We start from the raw sequence: 20378 nt of genomic DNA, 5'->3' as shown, positions 1-20378 counted from the left end.
GCTCTACATGACACCAAGTGGACAGGATCCTGAAGACCCTTCTCAGTAGTCTTCTAGCTTGAACATGTTATTACGTATGAACTAAGAGTGACGAGGTGTTCAGAGACTTCCACGCCAAATAACTTCTACAACAATACGTGGTGTTCAAAGACTTCCACGTCTAAATGCCCTGTCCTCGATGACGTAGTGTTCTAAGACTTCTACGTTCGATACAGTTATACAGCCAGTCCTAATGGACCCACAAAGTGCCCTGTACAGTTATACAGCCAGAATGCCCTGTACAGTTATACAGCCAGTCCTACCGGACCCACAAAATGCCCTGTACAGTTATATAGCCAGTCCTACCGGACCCACAATAAAAACACATATATATGTATACAGTCAAAATCACAGATTCTGTCCCTCGGTGTCACTTAAGAGTACCCAAGACCTGAGGTAACAACATCTATTGATGACAGCTTAACAATTGTACATTGAAATGACGACTGACCACAGAAAGACTACAATCAAACGTACCAAAACAGACCAACGGCAGATATATATATATATATATATTATATGACTTACCGTGCTGTATGGGGGTGTACAGTCCCCGGACTTTGGTACAGCTAATGTCATCAATCGAGGTCTGTGTCGTAGTCCAATGGTTATTATCAGTGTCAATCAATAGAATCCTGCCGACTACATCAGTTGTTAAGGACCGCTGCACGGCCACATAACCTTTCAGGCCTTGGGTTCCAAATTAGTTCGTATCTGGGTGCACCAAGGAAATCAAGAACCAGACTCAAAGACGGTTATCCGTTTCCTCAGATACGTAGAGTGAAGCCACGGCAAGTATTTAGCTCACTCTGCTTAAGGCGTGCGTACACTGAGCGTTTATTCACTTTGGTATAGTTCTAATACAGGAAAGGAATGCGTCATTGGTCTCATTAGGTTAGACAAACATTAAGAATCATGCATTGTTCAGCAATCAGCATAGTGTGAGTATATGTAATGTTCTTCAAATGTCTGTTTCTCCCAGCGTTATCTGGTCCTCCCTTGTATTCACTTTGTGATTTAGGCGGCTGTAGTACAGTCAGTTCTTTTGTCCAAGTCTCCGAATGGAGTTGTGGGAGGGCTTCTTCTGATAACAACTGCGTCCAGACTTGGTTCTCAGAAAAAGAACAGAGAGAAATCATTACACACTGTACAGTATCTCATGCTCTAAAACTATTTCTGCTTGAATTATTGTTTCACTACGCGCAAGCTTATTTACATCTTATAATGCTCCATTTTGTATCTAGCTGCCATTTTGAGACAGATTCTTCCATATTATGAGCCTGTACCTTCTCACCCCCACTTAGTAATAATGTTTTACATAGGCTCCGACACAGTAATAATACTCCTCTTATGCCCCACTAAATAATAATACTCCATATAGGATACTGCTCAATAATAATCCCACTCAGTAGTAATCCTCCATATAGGGCCCCACTTAATAATAAATCTCCATATAGGGCCCCACTCAGTAATAATGACACCCACATGCCCTCACTCCTTAATAATGCTACTAATAGACCCCCACTCAGTATTAATGCTCAATGTAAGCTTCCACTCAGTAGTAATGCTCCATATCTGCCCCACTCAGTATTACTGCCCCATATAGGCTTCGCTTAGTAATAATACACCTCTCTTGCCCCCACTCAGTAATAATGCCCCACTTAGTAATAATGCCCCTCACAGGACTCCACTCAGAAATGATGCTCCTCACAGGCCCCCACTCAGAAATAAGGGCCCCCACTCAGTAATAATGCCCCATAAAAGCCCTACTCGGTAATAATTCCCTAAACAGGCCACCACTCAATAATAATGCCCCATACAGATCTTCACTCATTAACCATGCCCTTCACAGGTCCCCACACAGTAAGGGAATGCAGCACAATGAGTAATGTAGATGCATAGGGACTGTGGGCAGAAAGGGGTTAAGAGTGGAGCGAGCCTGGAGTTAGGTGGAGCTGAGACAGGAAGAGGAGTAGCTTAGAAGAGGAAGAAGAGAGAAGATGTGGGAAGAAGGAGGAAGTGGGAAAGAAGAGAGGAAAGACAGAGAGCCGAAGATACGAAGTAGCAAAAGACAGAAGACCCAAGATTGTCAGGAAAGGAAGATGGAAGACCTCCAGATGAAGATTAGAGAAGCGGTCCAACAGGACGGAACGGGATGGCTGGAGCAGTTGCTCGAAGCATGCAGAGCCCCCCCAAGCAGCAGCGCCCGTGCTGCCAGGAGGAACAGGGGAGGAACAGCAGACGGCTTCGCTACCGCAACAACCAGAGCCGGAAGACCAAGGAACAAGGGGGAGACCGAAGCGGAGGAAGAACACCCCCCCCCCTGGTACGTCTTAGCCCAAGCCCCGGTGGCGAAGAGGGGATCCAGGAGGCACAGCCCTGGAGCGGGAGAAGCCCCGGGACCCACAGCACAGAGCAGATCGGAGACACAAGATGCAGGGCCACGGAGGCCAAAAAGCAGAGTTTTCCACGACGACAGGAATGCCTACTCACCGGTGAGCCGAGGAGTCACAGGAGCGGGAGTCGAGAGGGAGTCCGAGGCGGAGCGTCATGCTGGCTGGCGGGCGCACGGCAAGAAGAGGTGAGAGGGCACAGCGGGACGAGAGCCAAGATGGCGGCCACAGGAGGCAGCATGCGGGCATTCAAGATAGCGGCGCAGGCGTGCTGCACGCGGTCATCCAAGATGGCGGTGCCAAAAGGCGCCGCGCGGGCACTCAACAGGTCGGCGAGGCCGGGCAACACGTGTCGCAGAGGGTTGGCGGCGCCGGTACTAGATATGCGGCACAGCCAGAAGGGGGAACAAGGAAGGATTATGTAGGCAGGAGCCCCCAAGCAGGAAAAAGGGGGAGAGAAGGGGGGGTCCCCAGCAGCGACATAAGGGGGGAAGAGGGATACTTATCCAGGGGCCTTGGGGGCAGCAGCCCCCTGTTCAGCTCGGGGGATAGCATGTCCCAAGCTAGCTGTCACTCCCCCCTTCCTACAACATACAGCCAAAGGGGGGCCCAACAGCGCCAGCTATACAATAACCCCCCCCCCCACCCCCTTCCCGGGGGAGCAGGACCCCCCCTCCCGGCAGTCTCCTTCCTCTGAGCTCAGCACTCAGGCCCAGGGAACGCAGGTCCCACCGTGGCTTTCCCTCCCCAGTCAGAGGCGCTCGGGTAGCAATATAGACCGTCCATGTTTACAGGCAGCAGCTAGGCGATCGCGCCCAAGCGTAAATAAGGAATCCGCGATCACTGCACGCCAACTAGGGCAATTAGGGTCTCGCGCAAGTCAGATAGCAGTAGGTTCGTGGCGGATGGAGAGGTCTCCAACACAGAGCGGTAGTGGAATGGAGAGCAGGCGCGCGGGCAGGCATTGTCACCCTACAATTTTCCGTCAGGCATCCTTCTCCCCAGCGTCGTCGGCCAGTGAGGGACAACAGCGCCGAAGGAGGCACAGGCACTCCCGGGAGCGGTCCATCAGGGGCCAGGAGGCAACAACACGGTTTGACAGTCTTCTGGTAGTGCCCCTCGGTCACTATCAGAGGCATCAGTACGTGGAGCGCAGAGATCGACCCATAGAAATATCACAAAGTGTAACATCGGTACCAGAGCGTGATCGCGGTGGTGAGTCATCATGCTCTGCAGCATGGCAAAATGTAATGGATCCGGCAAGGGAGGCCGGAAAAGATGATTTTGTAACAGTACTAAATTCGTTATTGGGAAAAATGGAACAAAAACAAGGGATTTTAGTGTCCTCCTCGCCAGAGGGCGTGGGCCCACCTGACGGAAAACATACAGTGGTAGAACATAACAAGGCTTTTCTGCGGTGTAGCCCCTCTGGGGGTTGGCTTGTCAGAGGAGACGGTAGAGAAGATAAAGAAAGGTCTTTACATTGATATTTGGTCACTGCTGTCGCCCGACCATATGACGGTAGACAAAGAGCGCACTTACGAACAGGGCGCTGAGAAGAAGCCCAAGATCGCCAAGACCTTTGGTAGGCTCCAGGCTTTCTTGCTATTGTCGCATGTCACATGTCAACAAAACCCTAGTAAGGGTCCTGAGTTGATGGTGTACATAAATACGATATACAGTGCGTACAAGCTAAATGGCGGATCGGCGTGGTGGAGGTATGATGAAGACTTCAGGCGTCGGGTGTCAGGAGTGGGTCAAATCAGCTGGGCGTCCAAAGCAACAGACGTTTGGATGCAGTGGATTTTGGCTCAGCGCCCGCAAAAACAGTCCTTTCCAGGGGGAGCCACGGCAGCTGGTCAAGAGCCGGCTGCGGCCTCGCCCTGACCTAACGGCTCGTGCTGGTTATATAACGAAGGACACTGTAGATTTTACGCTACATGTAAATTCCGCCACGAATGTCCGGTATGCGGAGGACAACACGCAGCAATTCGCTGCTTCCGGAAGCAGAGAGGCCCGGATACAGTGGGAGGTGCCAATAACCCGGCGCACCACATTGAAAAGCAGTTACCTATGCAGGTGGCTCGAGCAATATCCCAGGAAGCAGGAAGCAAACCTGCTCAGGGAGGTCTTCACTAAGGGATTCAGGATCCCGTTCGTGGAGCAGCCCGCAGCAATTTTCTGTACAAATTTAAAATCAGCGTTGGATAATACGGAGTTAGTAAGAGAGAAGTTGTTAATGGAGGTGGAGCTGGGCCGGATGGCCGTCCCCTTCCCGTCCCCGCCATTCCCCAATTTGCGCGTTTCCCCCTTGGGGCTAGTCCCCAAGAAGGAACCCGGTAAATTCAGATTGATTCATCACTTGTCTTTCCCAAGCGGCGAATCTGTGAACGACGGTATAACAAAAGAACAAGCTGCAGTACAATATACGTAGTTTGATTGCGCAGTTCGGCTGGTCAGGTCCGCTGGAAGTCGGGCCTTATTGGCAAAAGCGGATATCGAGTCTGCATTTCGCTTGCTTCCAGTTAATCAGGAGTGTTTTCATCTCCTGGGTTGTAGGGTAGACAGCCAAATTTTCGTCGACATGTGTTTGCCGATAGGTTGCTCCATCTCCTGTTACTATTTTGCAGTATTTAGCTCTTTTCTAAAATGGATGGTAAGATTTAAGACAGGCATCCCATCGGCAATTCACTACCTTGACGATTTCCTGTTTGTTGGTTCGGAAGTGTCGGGAGATTGCGAACTATTGTTGGCTTCTTTCCGCAAGCTCATGTACCGAGCAGGGGTCCCGCTTTCGAAAGAAAAAACGATGGGCCCATTCACGAATATAGTTTTTCTGGGCATCGAGATAGATACCGTCGAAATGGTTTTCCATCTACCGGTAGAGAAAGTGGCACGGCTTCGCCAGTCAGTTGCAACAGTAGCGGGAGCGAAAAAGGAGACGCTGCGCCAATTGCAAGTGCTTATAGGCCTGCTAAACTTCGCTTGCAGAGTCATCCCTATGGGACGCGCGTTTGCAAGGAGATTGTCTTTAGCCACGGTAGGGGCAAAAGAGCTCCACCATTTCGTACGTATAACACGAGGTATCAGAGCGGACCTACATATGTGGAGAATATTCTTACATGAATTCAACGGACAGGTGATATGTCAAGAGGAAGAAAGGTCGAGCAGAGAGCTCAGCCTTTCTTCAGATGCGTCCGGGTCGTTCAGTTTTGGCGTGATTTTCCAGAATCATTGGTGCAAGGAACCTTGGCCAAGATGCTGGGTCGAGAGGAAGTGGACTAAGAATATTACCCTGTTGGAATTTTTCCTGCTGGTGGTAGCGGTGGAGCTATGGGGCTCGCTGTTAACAGATCAAAAAATATGTTTCTGGTCAGACAATGCAGCAGTGGTCCAGATTGTTAACAAGTAGGGATGAGCGAGTATACTCGCTAAGGCACTACTCGCTCGAGTAATGTGCCTTGGCCGAGTATCTCCCTGCTCGTCCCTAAAGATTCGGGGGCCGCCGCAGCTGACAGGTAAGTTGCGGCGGGGAGCAAGGGAGAGCGGGTGGGAGAGAGGGAGAGAGAGATCTCCCCTCTGTTCCTGCCCGCTCTCCCCCGCAGCTCCCCGCCCCGCGCCAGCCCCCGAATCTTTAGGGACGAGCCGGGAGATACTCGGCTAAGGCACATTACTCGAGCGAGTAGTGCCTTAGCGAGTATACTCGCTCATCCCTATTAACAAGCAGTCTGCTTCATCCAAAATTGTGCTGGCATTTCTGAGGTATTTCGTGTTGCCTTGCCTACAGCTGAATATTTGTTTTAGAGCGAGACACGTACTGGGTTGTGAGAACGGGCGAGCTGATGCGCTATCTCGTTCACAGATGAAGGCGTTCAGGGAACGGCACCCGACGGCAGACATGGAAGGGCTACGTTGCCCTCCGCACTTGTGGACACTGGCAGACGAGAGCTAATGTCGTTGGTTCGGGCGTCAGCTGAAGCAACATGGAAAGCTTATGAGGCTATACGGGATACATGGCTAAGTTTCATCGATGACAGCGTGGTTGAGGAACAGCAGGCGCAGACGGCAACATTCGATATGTTAGCGTCGCTACGTGCAAGAAGAGTCTCAGTGGGAGTCGCAAGAAAACACTTAGCTGGCGTGGCCTTTTTCTTACAGTTAAATGGAATAACAGATGTGACGAAGGATTTTGTCATTAAAAAGATAATGCTAGGTTGGAAGAAGGAGGGGGGACGGGTGGACTCCCGTCGCCCCATCACCTTTTCCATTCTGTTGGAATTACTGGAAAGCCTGGGAGCGGTATGTCGGGACGGTCACGAAGCATTATTATTTAGAGTTGCGTTTGTGTTGGCGGTTTTTGCGGCCCTTTGAGTAAGTGAGCTGGTTCCGGTAAGTAAGAAGAAACCGGCGGGCCTCCAGTGTTCGGACGTTTTGGTGTCGGATGAGGTAGTAAAGATATGCGTCAGAAAATCTAAAACGGATAAGTACGCAAGGGGAGAATGGATATCCATAAATAAGATAGGCACTTCATGGTGCCCAACAAAGTTAGTGTCACAGTATATGTCAACCAGGCCATCGGCTCAACAGTTTTTAGTCCATGCGTCGGGTAACCCGCTAACTCGTTTCCAGTTTTCTGCGTTATTACGTTTGGCGTTAAGAAAAGTAGGTTTACAGCCGTCGGAATTTGGCACCCACTCGTTTCGGATAGGGGCAGCTACTACGGCGGATTGGTGCGGCATGCAAGAGGAAGGGGTTAAGAAACTTGGAAGATGGAGGTCGGATGCCTACAAGTCGTACGTCAGACCGGACTTGATCATTAGATGAGGCAGATATAATAGTAATGTTATCACAGGTATATATACGTAAATATTGGATTAAAAAAAAATTATGTTTTATGGTATGGGGGAATTTTACGGGTTTGCCGTAGTATAGAAGTTTAGTTTTTGTTATTCCAGTGGGAGATCAATGGACTATATGGATTGTCGGGCACTCCTACGTGCATTGGGCAGAGAAGCTGGCAAGGATTCGCCCTATGGGAAAGAATCTTGAACTGCAAGGCCCGAAGGTGCACTGGCATGAAATACGTGGACTTCTATGGCCAAGGCTCCTACAGGAAGTCATGCAAATAGGCAGGTGGACCCCCCGAAAGGTAATTCTCGTGAAACATGCCAGGGGGGAACGACCTGGGGAAGATAAAGATGGGTGAGCTCCTGGTCCTCATGAAGCAGGACATGCTTCGCTTCAGAGACTGTTTTCATGAATCGGTCATGGTCTGGTCGGACATCGTGGCGAGACTATATTGGAGAGATGCCAGGAATCCGGAGGTGATCGAGCGAGTGAGAAAACTGATAAACTTGAAAATGTCACAGTTTGTACAGTCTTTGGGTGGAATTGCTATCAGGCATTGGGAACTAGATGATAGGGAAAGGGGAGCTTTGAGACGCGACGGGATTCATTTGAATGACGTCGGATTAGATACTTTTCTATCGGGATTGCAGGACGGGGTAGAAGCGGCGTTAGTTAGGGCTTATGGGGTGGGCCGGCCTGTGGCATAGAGGTATGCCACATTCCTGGTGGCGTAAAGCTTCCATGTCTGAGGTGTTTTTATCGAGGATGGTTAGCAAGCACGTAACGAGTACGGGGCTTTCAAACACTTCAGGATGCATTGTTTTCCTACTAAAAGAAAGTGTTTTCAAGCATGGAAGATTTGAAGATTTGGTGATATTAAAGTTAAAGTTTATTAGAGTTAATAAAGCTGTGGCCTACCCACAAAATTTTAGCCACAAAGAAGGAGTAAGAGTTTTTTGTGTTAAGATAACGAGCTCATTAGGAGGTTAGATAGTGGGTGCACACAGTCACATGCCATATATATAGGCGCCACTCTGTAATAAAGCCCCCCCCCCAGTAATATTTATTATATAGGCTGTCACTCAGTAATAATGTCTCATATAGGCCTCACTCAGTAATGTTGCCTCTCACAGGTTTGCACTAATTAATAATGCCCCAAATAGGCCTCCATACAGTAATAATGCCCCTCACAGACCCCACTCGGTAATAATGTCCTATATAAGCTACACTCAGAAATAATGCCTCATATAGGTCCCCACTGTGTAATAATGCCCATATAAGCCTCCACTCAGTAAAGATGCCCCCCACAAGCCTATACTCAGTAATAATGCTCCATATAGGCTCCACTTAGTAATAATGCCTCATATAAACCGGACTCAGTAAATGTTCTATATAGGCCTCCACCCAGTAGCCATGCCCCATATAGGCATACTCCATTTAGTAGTATTGCCCTACATAAGACATCACTGAGAAATTATGTTCTATATAGGCCCCCGGTCAATAGTAATGCCCCATAGATGCCCCCAATCACTAATAATACACCATACAAGCCCCCACATAGTAATAATGCAGCTTATAGACCCCCCCCCCACTCAGTAATAATGCCCTCACTCAGAAATAATACCCTATATAGGCCCCACTCAGTAATAATGCCCCTCACAATGCCACCGCAGTCCCCCACTCAGTAACAATGCCCTTCACAGGCCCCTCACACAGAGAGAAAAGAAAATCATCTTATGGGTACTTTCACACATAGCAGAAATGCTGCAGATTTTCTGTTGCACAAAATTTTGAGGGAATATCCGCAGCTTTTTCGCATGAATAACAGATTCAAAATCTCCACAACTGGTCGTGGATCCGCAGCTGATTTCAACCTGCTGTTCAATTCACCTCACAATCAGCAGTCCTCACACTCACAGAGCAGCTGTAGCAACCCAGGCCTAGGAGGAGGAAAAGTGGGAAATGAGATGGTAGTCACAGTGGCGCTGCTACTCCTCTCTGTTGGCAACCAGCGGACTGAGTGGTACCCTAATGATGGTCAATTTGGCAGTTCTTATTGCGTGCTGCCTGCCGGGTCATTCAGGGTAAAATGGTGATACCTCAGTGGGATGGTACCCACAGGGTCGGGTAGGGAAAGATGTTTTGTCATGACGCCAGTATGGTAGGGACCGAGTGTGGTACGCCAGTGCAGATGTTGTAGATGGTTAGAAGGGACTCCAGGAAGCGAGCGTAGATGGTAAAACACTTTAACGCTTTATTGGCAAGGAGAAAGGGAATTCTTCACGTTGCAGCAGTTACACAATTTGCGTTACATCTGCATGAGTGAGATGAGGACAATTTAACGTTAGAAAAACACTTGAGAGATTAAGGTTGACTTTCCCCTTCTTGCACTCCTGAACTAACACTGCAACTTGGTTAACTCGTGTCTGGCTTTGCTATTTGCACGTTTACAGCATTTCCATGAAAATATCCTTAGGCCGCTCTCAAATATCTCTAAGCGCAGTGACCCGCTAACTTCGCTCCAATTGATTTCAATGAGGCTACGCAGACCTGTGCTCAAAACCGGCATTCCTAATGCTGCAATTTTTTGAGCACTGCCTGTTGTATTTTTGTGCATTTTCACATTTTTTAATGCAACTCATCACAATGACAATCACTTTGCTAGGTAATTTATAACAAGTGTAACAGTTACTGTAAGAGTCACTGGGAATTTTAATTAACTGGGGAAAAAAGATCCTTTGTTTAGATTCATGTAAACTAAACATCAGTTTTCATAATATATAACTCAAAGTAAAGCTGATAAACTTTCCAAGGGCTAAGGCCTCATGCACACGGGCACAGGAGGGTTCCGTGTGGGAAATTCCGCACGAAATCCTCCTGTGCCGGCGATCCTGTGTACCTGTCAGATGAATCTTCTTCTGTAATGCGGATGTGCTGCTGGCGTGCATGCGCAGCAAAGATTGCCCCGCGCCGCCCAGGCGATGACGCGGATTCGCGACACTTCTGCTTTGTGGAAGTCCCGCGGCAGGGATGGCTTACATTGACTTTAATGGAAGCCGTCCCTTTGTACCCACTCTGAAAATGGAGCATGCTGGGATTTTATTTTAGCACATAGTGGCCGCAAATAAAATCCGCTCGTGTTCGTGGAGAGAGGAATCTCCACACACATCAATATTGTAACATAGTATGTTAGGCTGAATAAAGGCAATGTCCATCTAGTTCAGCCTCTTTCAACCTCCATGTTGATCCAAAGGAAGGCAAAAAACCCCAAGAGGCAGTAGCCAATTAGCCCATTCGGGGGAAAAATTCCTTCCAGACTCCATAATGGCAGTCAGAATAATCCCTGGATCCACCTTTGTTGGTTCCTACAATAATGTAAGACCTGAAAAATCAACAACCTGCTGGTCACCTAATGTCGATATCCTGTAATATCATTGTGCTCTAGAAAGACATCCAGTCCCCTCTTAAACTCCTCTATGGATTTTGCAATCCCCACATCTTCAGGCAGAGAGTTCCATAGTGCGGGATCCGCAATTCAATTTGCTCCGTATGCATGAGGTCTAAGAGCATTAAAGGGGTTGTCTCGCGAAAGCAAGTGGGGTTAAGTACTTCTGTATGGCCATATTAATGCACTTTGTAATATACATCGTGCATTAAATATGAGCCATACAGAAGTTATTCACTTACCTTTCCCGGCACACGTGACGGGGCGGAGCTACGTGATGACGCGTAGAAGGGGCGGAGCCAGAACGCAGCTGCTGCCGGACAGACCCGAAGGCAGAAGACCCTTCTGCGCAAGCGCGTCTAATCGGGCAATTAGACGCTGAAGTTAGACGGAGCCATGGAGACGGGGACGCCAGCGCAGGGAAGGTAAGTGAATAACTTCTGTATGGCTCATATTTAATGCACGATGTATATTACAAAGTGCATTAATATGGCCATACAGAAGTACTTAACCCCACTTGCTTTCGCGAGACAACCCCTTTAAGGACCTTTCACAAGGACAAAATATTTCTGCAGCAGAATTTGTCACTACAGAATTTCGCAACTAAATCTGCATGCTAACTGTAGATTTTGATGCAGAATTTAACGTGATTTGAGGTGCAGAATGCAGAAGACTTCATCGGTGTGAAAGGTGGCTTCCAGGGGCCAAAAATGACAGCATGATACACACCTAGTACAGATTTTGGGAGTAGCTCATCTGACAACTTTTAGGCTATATGCATAGGCTGTGAATTTGCATGTGGAAAATCTGAAGTGAGGGTACCTTCACACAGGAGCTTTGCAAAATCTACTGCAGTATTTATTTTGCTTTTTTTGCAGATGGCCAGAGATAGCTGTGTGGAATTTGCTCCTTTTCTTTGCAGAATTTATATATGTCATTGTGTTTTTATGTGTGGATTTTCTGCTGCGGAATGTTTAACATTTTAGTGAAATGGTTGTGGTAGCTTCTGAGGTCACACCAGCAAACAAACAGCCACAAAAAAGGATTTTCAAGCTCATTCAGAACGTTTCCAGAGTGTAAAAGCTGCAAAATCACAATACTCTATTTGCGTTTTTTATGCTATTCATTGATCAGCTAGCCTTGTGGACAGAGGCGTAACTTGAAGCACCCCAATGCAAAACCTGTAACAGAGCCTCCAACTATAATGCTTTATTCATAGTAGTGGACCCCCTATATGAAGAAGAGAGGCCTTATGGGCCCAGGTGCAACCGCATTCCCTGCATCCCTATAGGTACACCAATGCTTGTGGATTTGCCATGACATCAAAATCCACATTTTAAACATGTGGCTTGTGGTGAGGATAGTTTTTATTCTGAAAAACCCAGCACATGTGAAAGCACCCTTACGTTTTATTCACACGAGCATTTTCGAAAATGTAGTTGGAAAATCATGACAATGTAAAGCATTGGATTGCAATGCATTAATTTACATAGGCTATTTTTAGCGGATATCCACAGCAGAAGAACTGTGAATGATCACGGAAACGAATTGCATATGGTCACGTGTGCATGCGTATGGACAGCGTATCATCCATGTGGAAGAAAGAAAGCAAGCAGAGAACAATATCAGAAAGTTGCCTTACCCCTGGGAAACACCCCTTTATCGCTCAGATGACATTTTATACTACTTTTTTCGGAAAATAGTGTAAACCATTTAAAAAAAAAAAATAATAATAATTCTTGTGGAGGAAGAGCCCAGGAGTACAAGCGGAGGTTGCAGACAGCAGTCTGGATGGGTGTGCTGCTCTCCAGACTCTTTGCTGCATCATCTGCCCACAAATTCCTGCTTTCTTTATTCCAATTGTGTCTAGTCTCTTAGTAACGTGCATACAAATCTGTGTCCATACTCAATGTTAATTGCGTATGCACTGCAGATCGAACGCACCCATAGAGCCCATACACGGGGAATTCGTAATAAAATAGCATGCTGTGATTTTTCTTCCACTCATGATATATGCAATTCCTGTCTGCAAGTGTGGGCAAACTGGCAAAAGTCCATGCATTTCAATACCCGTGTATCATACACGTGGAAGGCGATCGTGGAAAGATGACTGGGGAAACCACTACCCCGCAAAGATAGTCCGCCAAAAAAACGTCAGGATGTGATGTCACCCTAGAAGTCAGTCATGACTCGGTGCTTGCAGTAGAGGACTTTACCTTAAATAAGGTGATCGAACTTTGCCTTCCTAAAGTTAGGTATTTTCGTAGCTCTCTGATTAAAACTTCCCTTTCAAAGACAAGTGGAAATGTATTATGTTATGGTCAATATTTCCCAGGTGTCCTCGACCTGCACCCCTGTTATTCTGTCAGGTCTGCTGGTTAATATTAAGTCCAATATAGCTGTAACATTTCTGTAGCAAGAGTATAGGCAAACCCCTCAAACCATTCAGTAGAAATTGTATAGGAGGACCCCAGTAACATTTCTGTAGCAAGAGTATAGGTGGACCTCAGTAACATTTCTGTAGCAAAAATATAGGCGAACCCCTGTAACATTTCTGTAGCAAAAGTATTGGCGAACCCCAGTAACATTGGTGTACCAGGAGTATAGGCGAACACCTGTAAAAATGTGTTTACCAAGAGTATAGGCGAAGCCTGAAAAAAATTAGTTTGCTAACAGTATTGGCAATGGCCTGAAAAATTGGTGTACCAACAGTACAAGTGGAAAATTGCTCAACCGCAAGGGCAGGTGAAACCCACAAACATTTTTTGAAGATACAGCTCATTATTGGTTAATTTGTAACAGAGCCTGGAGGCAGCCCTGCGCAAAAATTGGTTTAAGTTTAACTTTTAAAACCTTAAAAACTGATAACTTTTAAAGGTTTTAAACAGCATTTTGGGCCTTTTAGAGATTGGCAGTTCAGCGTGATGACATGCTGTTTTAGGAGGAGGAGGAGTAATAATATCCGAGAGGGATACACAAAGCTAATTCTCCCCTTTTTTGGGGTAATAGATGCATTTTTCTCCTGTTGCAACAAAATGATTCTTTAGGATCCGCTGACTCTCACCGGTGGAGAAGAGAAGTCTGGGGAAATCCAGCCTTTATTCATCTTTATGAGGGTAAGCATGTCGGCGCTGTCAGTTGACAGACGGGTATGCTTATCTGTGATGAGTCCCCCAGCTGCACTAAACACCCTCTCTGACAAGACGCTAGCGGCAGGGCAGGCCAGCACCTCCAGGGCGTACAGCGCAAGTTCGTGCCACATGTCCAGCTTTGACACCCAATAGTTGTATGGAGCAGAGGCATCACGGAGGACGGTGGTACGATCGGCTACGTACTCCCTCACCATCTTTTTACAGTGCTCCCGCCGACTCAGCCTTGACTGGGGAGTGGTGACACAGTCTTGCTGGGGAGCCATAAAGCTGGCAAAGGCCTTGGAGAGTGTTCCCCTGCCTGTGCTGGACATGCTGCCTGATCCCCGCACCTCCCCTGCTAGTTGGCCCTCTGAACTGTGTCTTCTGCACTAGCGCTGTCAGATGGGAACTTTAGCATAACTTTTTCCACCAGAGCCGTGTGGTATTGCATCACTCTCGTACCTCTTTCCTCTTCGGGAATGAGAGTGGAAAGGTTCTCCTAATACTGTGGGTCTAGAAGGGTGTACACCCAGTAATCCGTGTTGGCCAGAATGCGTCTAGCGCGAGGGGCATGGGAAAGGCAGCATAACATGAAGTCAGCCATGTGTGCCGGAGTCCCAGTACGCAACACATCGCCGTCCTCACTAGGAAGATGGCTTTCAGGATCCTCCTCTTCCTCCTCCTCCTCCTCTTCAGCCAATACACGCTGAACAGATGAGAGGCAAGCAGCATGGGTACCCTCTGCAGTGTGGCCAGCTGTCTCTTCCCCCTCCTCCTCCTCCTCAACGCGCTGAGATATAGACATGAGGGTGGTCTGCCTATCAAGCGACATACTGTGATCCCCCGTCTCCTGTTCCAACCACAAAGCATCGGCCTTTATGCTTTGCAGCAAACGTCTCAGCAGGCAAAGCAGCGGGATGATAATGCTAATGATGGCCGCTCACCATCTGAGTAGACTCCTCAGTTTCAGAGGACCTGGCAGATATTTGCCATCCATGCCCACTTCTCAGTAAAGAATTGCGGAGGCTGACTCCCACTACGGCGCCCATGTTGCAGCTGGTATTCCACTATTGCTCTACACTGCTCGTACAGCCTGGCCAACTTGTGCAGCGTAGAATTCCAGTGTGTGGGCACGTAGCACAGCAGTCGGTGCTCTGGCAGCTGAAACCATCGTTGCAGGGTCCTCAGGGTGGCAACGTCCGTGGTTGACTTGCGGAAATGTGCACAGACACGGCGCACCTTGCCGAGCAGGTCAGACAAGTGGGGATAGTTTTTCAGAAACCGCTGAACCACCAGATTGAAGACTTGGGCCAGGCACGGCACGTGTGTGAGGCTGCCGAGCTGTAGAGCCGCCACCAGGTTACGGCTGTTGTCACACATGCCCGGTTGGAGGCTCAGCGGCGAAAGCCAGAGGTCGGTTTGCTCTGTCAGACCCTGCAACAGCTCGTGGGCCGTGTGTCTCTTGTCACCTAAGCTGATTAGTGTCAGCACAGCTTGCTGACGCTTGCCCACCGCAGTGCTGCCACGCCGCACGCTACTGACTGCTGGTGACGTGCTCACACTTCTTAATTGAGAGGTAGAAGTGGCGGAGAAGGAGGAGGTGGCATAAAACGCCACAGATACCAGCACCGAAGTAGGACCCGCTATTCTGGGTGTGGGTAGGACGTGAGTGGTCCCAGGCTCTGACTTGGCCCCAGCCTCCACCAAGTTCACCCAATGTGCCGTCAGGAAGATATAGTGGCCCTGCCAGTACTTGTTCACGTGTCCATGGTTAAGTGGACCTTCCCAGTAACCACATTGGTGAGGGCACGATTTATGTTGTGGGAGATGTGCTGGTGTAGGGCTGGGACAGCGCATCGGGAAAAATAGTGGCGACTAGGGACAGAGTAGCACGGGACCACCGCCGCCATCATGTTTTTGAAAGCTTCTCCAGGCTGATTAAATTAGCAGTGTGCACGTTTAAAGCTTGTGCATGCGGGTGAGTGGCAGCGTATTTCCGCTTTCGTTCCAACGCTTGTGTTAGCGACAGCTGAACGCTGTGCTGAGATACATTGCAGGATGGAGTGGGGGACGGTAGAGGTGAGGGTGTGGGTGCAGGCCGGGAGGCGCTCGTGCCTGTGTCCTGGGAGCAGGATTGGATCTGTGTGGCAGGTTGGGGCACAGGGGAAGAGGCAGTGGTGTGACCCGGAGGCGGTGAATGGCCTTCGTCCCACCTTGTGGGGTGCTTGGCCATCATATGCCTGCGAATGCTGGTGGTGGTGTGGCTGGTAGTGGTGGCTCCCCAGCTGATCTTGGTGCGACACAGGTTGCACAACACTGTTCGTCGGTCGTCCGCGCTCTCACTAAAAAACATCCACACCTTTGAATACCTAGCCCTCTGCATGGAGGCTTGCCGCGAGGGGGTGCTCTGGGAAACAGTTGGGGGATTTTTCGCTCTGGCCCTGCCTCTACCCCTGGCCACTCCACTGCCTCTTCCAACCTGTCCTGCTGCTGCACTTGCCCCCCCCCCCCCCACTCTAAAGCCCTGTCCTCAATAGGCTTAGCAAACCAGGTGGGGTCAGTCACCTTATCGTCCAGCTGCCCTTCCTCCGTATCCTCTGTGCGCTCCTCCCTCGGACTTACTGCCCTTACTACTACCTCACTGACAGACAACTGTGTCTCATCATCCTCATCCACAAAAAGCTCTTGAGACAGTTGCCGGAAGTCCCTAGCCTCATCCTCCGGACTCCAGGAACTTTCCAAAGGTTGGTCATCGGTCACGACAAACTCCTCAGGTGAGAGAGGAACAGATTTTTCCCACCCATGGCAGGGACCCGAGAACAGTTCCTGGGAGTCTGCCTGCTCAGAATGTCATTTTCATGGAGTGAGGAGGCTAGGAGGAAGGAGGAGCAGCCAGAGGATTCAGAGTTGAAATCCTTAGGCCAGGAGTAGTGGACTGCGTATAAGACTGGGTGGTCGATACATTGCTGGACACGTTTTCTGCCATCCACGACAGAAACTACTCGCACTGCTCTGTTTGTAATAAAGGTCTACCACGTGGACCCGTAAATTGTAATGTGAAGCTGGGGAGCCCAGAAACTTGCTCCTCTCCTAATCCTGCAGCAGCCGGCTGTGATTCACCACGTCCAGGAACTCTGCCTGTGCCCACACACTCACTTGGACGCCTGCATCCGCGTTCTCGACCCTTACCCCTACTCCTCGTCATGATGGACTAAGAATAGAGCAGGGCCCAAATAAATTACCCCACTGTACAGCAATGACAACTGTGGCTAATTCACCGCACACAGAGACTTGTAGATAACGGAGACTCTATGCTGTGACTTGAAAAAATTAACCCACTGTCTTGCGCTAATACATATGGGTAATTTACCTGGCTGTATATGGAGTAGGAGAAGACTCCAAAGCCAGTGGATAGTGCTGGTAACTGCGGCTATCTCAACCCCACCAAGGAAAGGGTATTGTGAGACGCTCTGCACAGCGGCAAAGCTGAAATACTTTGCAGTGGCCCAGGAAATATTACAGTATTTTTTAGCAGTGAGACCTCTGTCTAATGCACTGCAGATACAGAAAGGTATGACAGAACTAGTTTGCAGTAGGCTAGGAAATGTTAGAGTGCAGTTTCACGGTGAGAGCTGGTTCTACGGCACTGCAGGCTGAGAACGCTATTACTGAAAGGCTAGGAACAGGCCTAGATGCGTAATTCAGAAGTTGGTGCATTACTGCTCCCAGCCAGCCACAACTGTAAAGCACACTGAGATATAGCCCTAAGAAGGAGCGTTGGGGTTCTTGTATGGAGGATCAAGACTGTATAACTTTCCCTATGGAAGCAGTTCTGTCCCTAAACTCTGCGTTATGCACTGCAGGCTGAGAACGCTATAACTGCAAGGCTGGGAACAGGCCTAGACGTGTACTACAAAAATTGATGCACTACTGCTCCCAGCCAGCCACAACTGTAAAGCACACGGTGAGATGTAGCCCTAAGAAGGTCCCTTGGGATTCTTGTACGGAGGATCAGGAGTCCTGTAAAACTTTCCCTTAAGAAGTAGCTGTGTTCCTAAACTCTGCGTTATGCACAGCACACACAGAACGGTATAACTGAACTACTTTGCAGTAGGCTAGGAAATGTTATAGTGCAGTTTCACGGTGAGAGCTGGTTGTACGGCACTGCAGGCTGAGAACGCTATAACTGCAAGGCTGGGAACAGGCCTAGATGTGTAATACAAAAGTTGGTGCACTACTTCTCCCAGCCAGCCACAACTATAATGCACACGGTGAGATGTAGCCCTAAGAAGGACCGTTGGGGTTTTTGCACAGAGGATCAGGAGTCCTGTAAAACTTTCCCTATATAGGCAGCTCTGTCCCTAAACTCTGCGTAATACACTGCAGACTGAGAATGCTATAGTTGAAATGGCCTGCACAGCCTGGGTTGCTTAAAAAAAAATTGTTACACCACTGCTCCCAGCTAGCCACAACAGTAATGCACACAATGAGGAGAAGCCCTAAGAAGGACCATTGGGGTTCTTAACTACAGGATCCTACTCTAACACTGTCCCTATATCAGCAGCAGCACTAACCTCTGCCAGCATGCGTTTGAGGCGAGCCGCGGGCGGGACCAGTTTAAGTACTTGGTAGTCACCTGATCGGCGCAGCCACTCACTACTGTGGGGGGGGGGGGAGAGGGCTGGCACGTCACAGCAGGAAGTGATGCCTTCCCCGCATGTTTATTGCCTACAAAATGGCGCTAAACATGCGGGGAAGAAAATGCAATTGACTCGAGTACCGCGTGGTGTTCGTGTCGAGTAACAAGCGTCTTGAGTACCCTAATATTCGAACTAGCATCAAGCTCGGAAGAGTGTGCTCGCTCATCTCTAGTAATTATCTTATAAATAAATCTAATAAATTATACAGGTGCAAAATATTGACCAAATGTCCACTGTGCAAAAGTGGCCTCAAACAGACATGAAAAATAAGTTAAGTAATGTTACAGGACAAAGGGTCCTTTTACATGGGACAACCTTTCGGGTGCATATGCCCAAAAAGGTCAGCCCAGCAATGATCATCTCTGTGCATTTATACAGGAACGATCATCGCTGAGTGAATGCAGGCTCAGCGGCCGGGGATCGTTCGAGTCTTCCTACCTCCATTCACAGTAAAGGCACTGTTATCTTATATATAAATAGGTCTAAAGTTACTTTGGGTCTGTGTTCACTTGTTTGTTTTGTTGTGTGAACTGTGGAGTTTAATTTACATTTCTTCTCTCCCTGACAGTTTGGTTGATGATAGATGTGTGGTGGAGCCTGCTGCAGGAGATCTGGATAACCCCCCCAAAAAATTCAGAGGTGAGGATGACATGATGTGTGTGTATATGCATTGCAACCATTTTATTCACCTTTATCTCAAGAACTATTTGAAGAGCAATTTGTCATCTTAACATTTTTTGTGTAAAAAAACATAGCATACATGACTGATGTGTATGGCTTACCTGCGTCATTGTTTAAATTATAAGATGCACTTTATAGCAAGTAGAAAATCTAGCTGCTAAGAGCCCCTGACCACTTCCTGAATGATCCAGCAGTGTGTTTATGAAGTAACATTAAAGGGGTTGTCTCGCGAAAGCAAGTGGGGTTAAGTACTTCTGTATGGCCATATTAATGCACTTTGTAATATACATTGTGCATTAAATATGAGCCATACAGAAGTTATTCACTTACCTGCTCCGTTGCTGGCGTCCCCGTCTCCATGGCTCCGTCTAATTTCGGTGTCTTCTTGCTTTTTTAGACGCGCTTGCGCAGATGGGTCTTCTCCCCTCGGCTCTGCTTGGCAGCAGCGGCGTTTGGAGCGATTGGCTGGAATCGGCACATGTGACGGGGGCGGAGCTACGCGATGACGCGTACAAGGGGCGGAGCCAAAACGCCACTGCTGCCGAGCGGAGCCGAAGGGAGAAGACCCATCTGCGCAAGCGCGTCTAAAAAAGCAAGTAGACACCGAAATTAGACGGAGCCATGGAGACGGGACGCCAGCAACGGAGCAGGTAAGTGAATAACTTCTGTATGGCTCATATTTAATGCACGATGTATATTACAAAGTGCATTAATATGGCCATACAGAAGTACTTAACCCCACTTGCTTTCGCGAGACAACCCCTTTAAAGCTGAAAAGACATATGTTCATCCAGTTCAGCCTTTCCCTCCCCCCCCTTCCCCATATGGATTCAGGGGAAGGCAAAAAAAATCCCCAATGAGGGAGAAGCTAATATTCCCAATTTAAGGGAAAAAATTTCCAACTCCAATTGGGCAATCAGATTAATCCCTGGATCAACAACCCTTCCTAATTTATTACTGATTATAACATATTATTGTGTTGCTATAGAAAGACCTCCGAACTCATCTTGAACTCTTATCGAATTTGTCAGCACCATGTCCTTAGGGTGCCTTTCCACTTGCGTTTTTTTAACGCTGCAATATCGCTGTTTTTTTTTAATGCAAATGTCAATGGGACTTTCTAATGTTAAAATCGCATTGC

General features: G+C 48.3%; 1 protein-coding gene across 3 annotated transcripts in view; it reads left to right on the top strand.

Annotated features, from left to right (window-relative positions):
- Nucleotides 1–20378, top strand: part of ITPR3 (inositol 1,4,5-trisphosphate receptor type 3) — a 665728-nt gene that overhangs the window by 80531 nt on the left and 564819 nt on the right. For all 3 annotated transcript variants that reach the window (XM_066609086.1, XM_066609095.1, XM_066609083.1), the window contains exon 2: nt 19125–19195. In XM_066609086.1, the coding sequence (XP_066465183.1) occupies nt 19125–19195 (71 nt within the window). The remainder of the gene's footprint in view (nt 1–19124; nt 19196–20378) is intronic.

This window comes from Eleutherodactylus coqui, chromosome 1, assembly GCF_035609145.1.
Source record: "Eleutherodactylus coqui strain aEleCoq1 chromosome 1, aEleCoq1.hap1, whole genome shotgun sequence".
Classification (NCBI taxonomy): Eukaryota; Metazoa; Chordata; class Amphibia; order Anura; family Eleutherodactylidae; genus Eleutherodactylus; species Eleutherodactylus coqui.
Note: the sequence above shows the minus strand (reverse complement) of the source record. Positions and strands in the feature narration are given on the sequence as shown.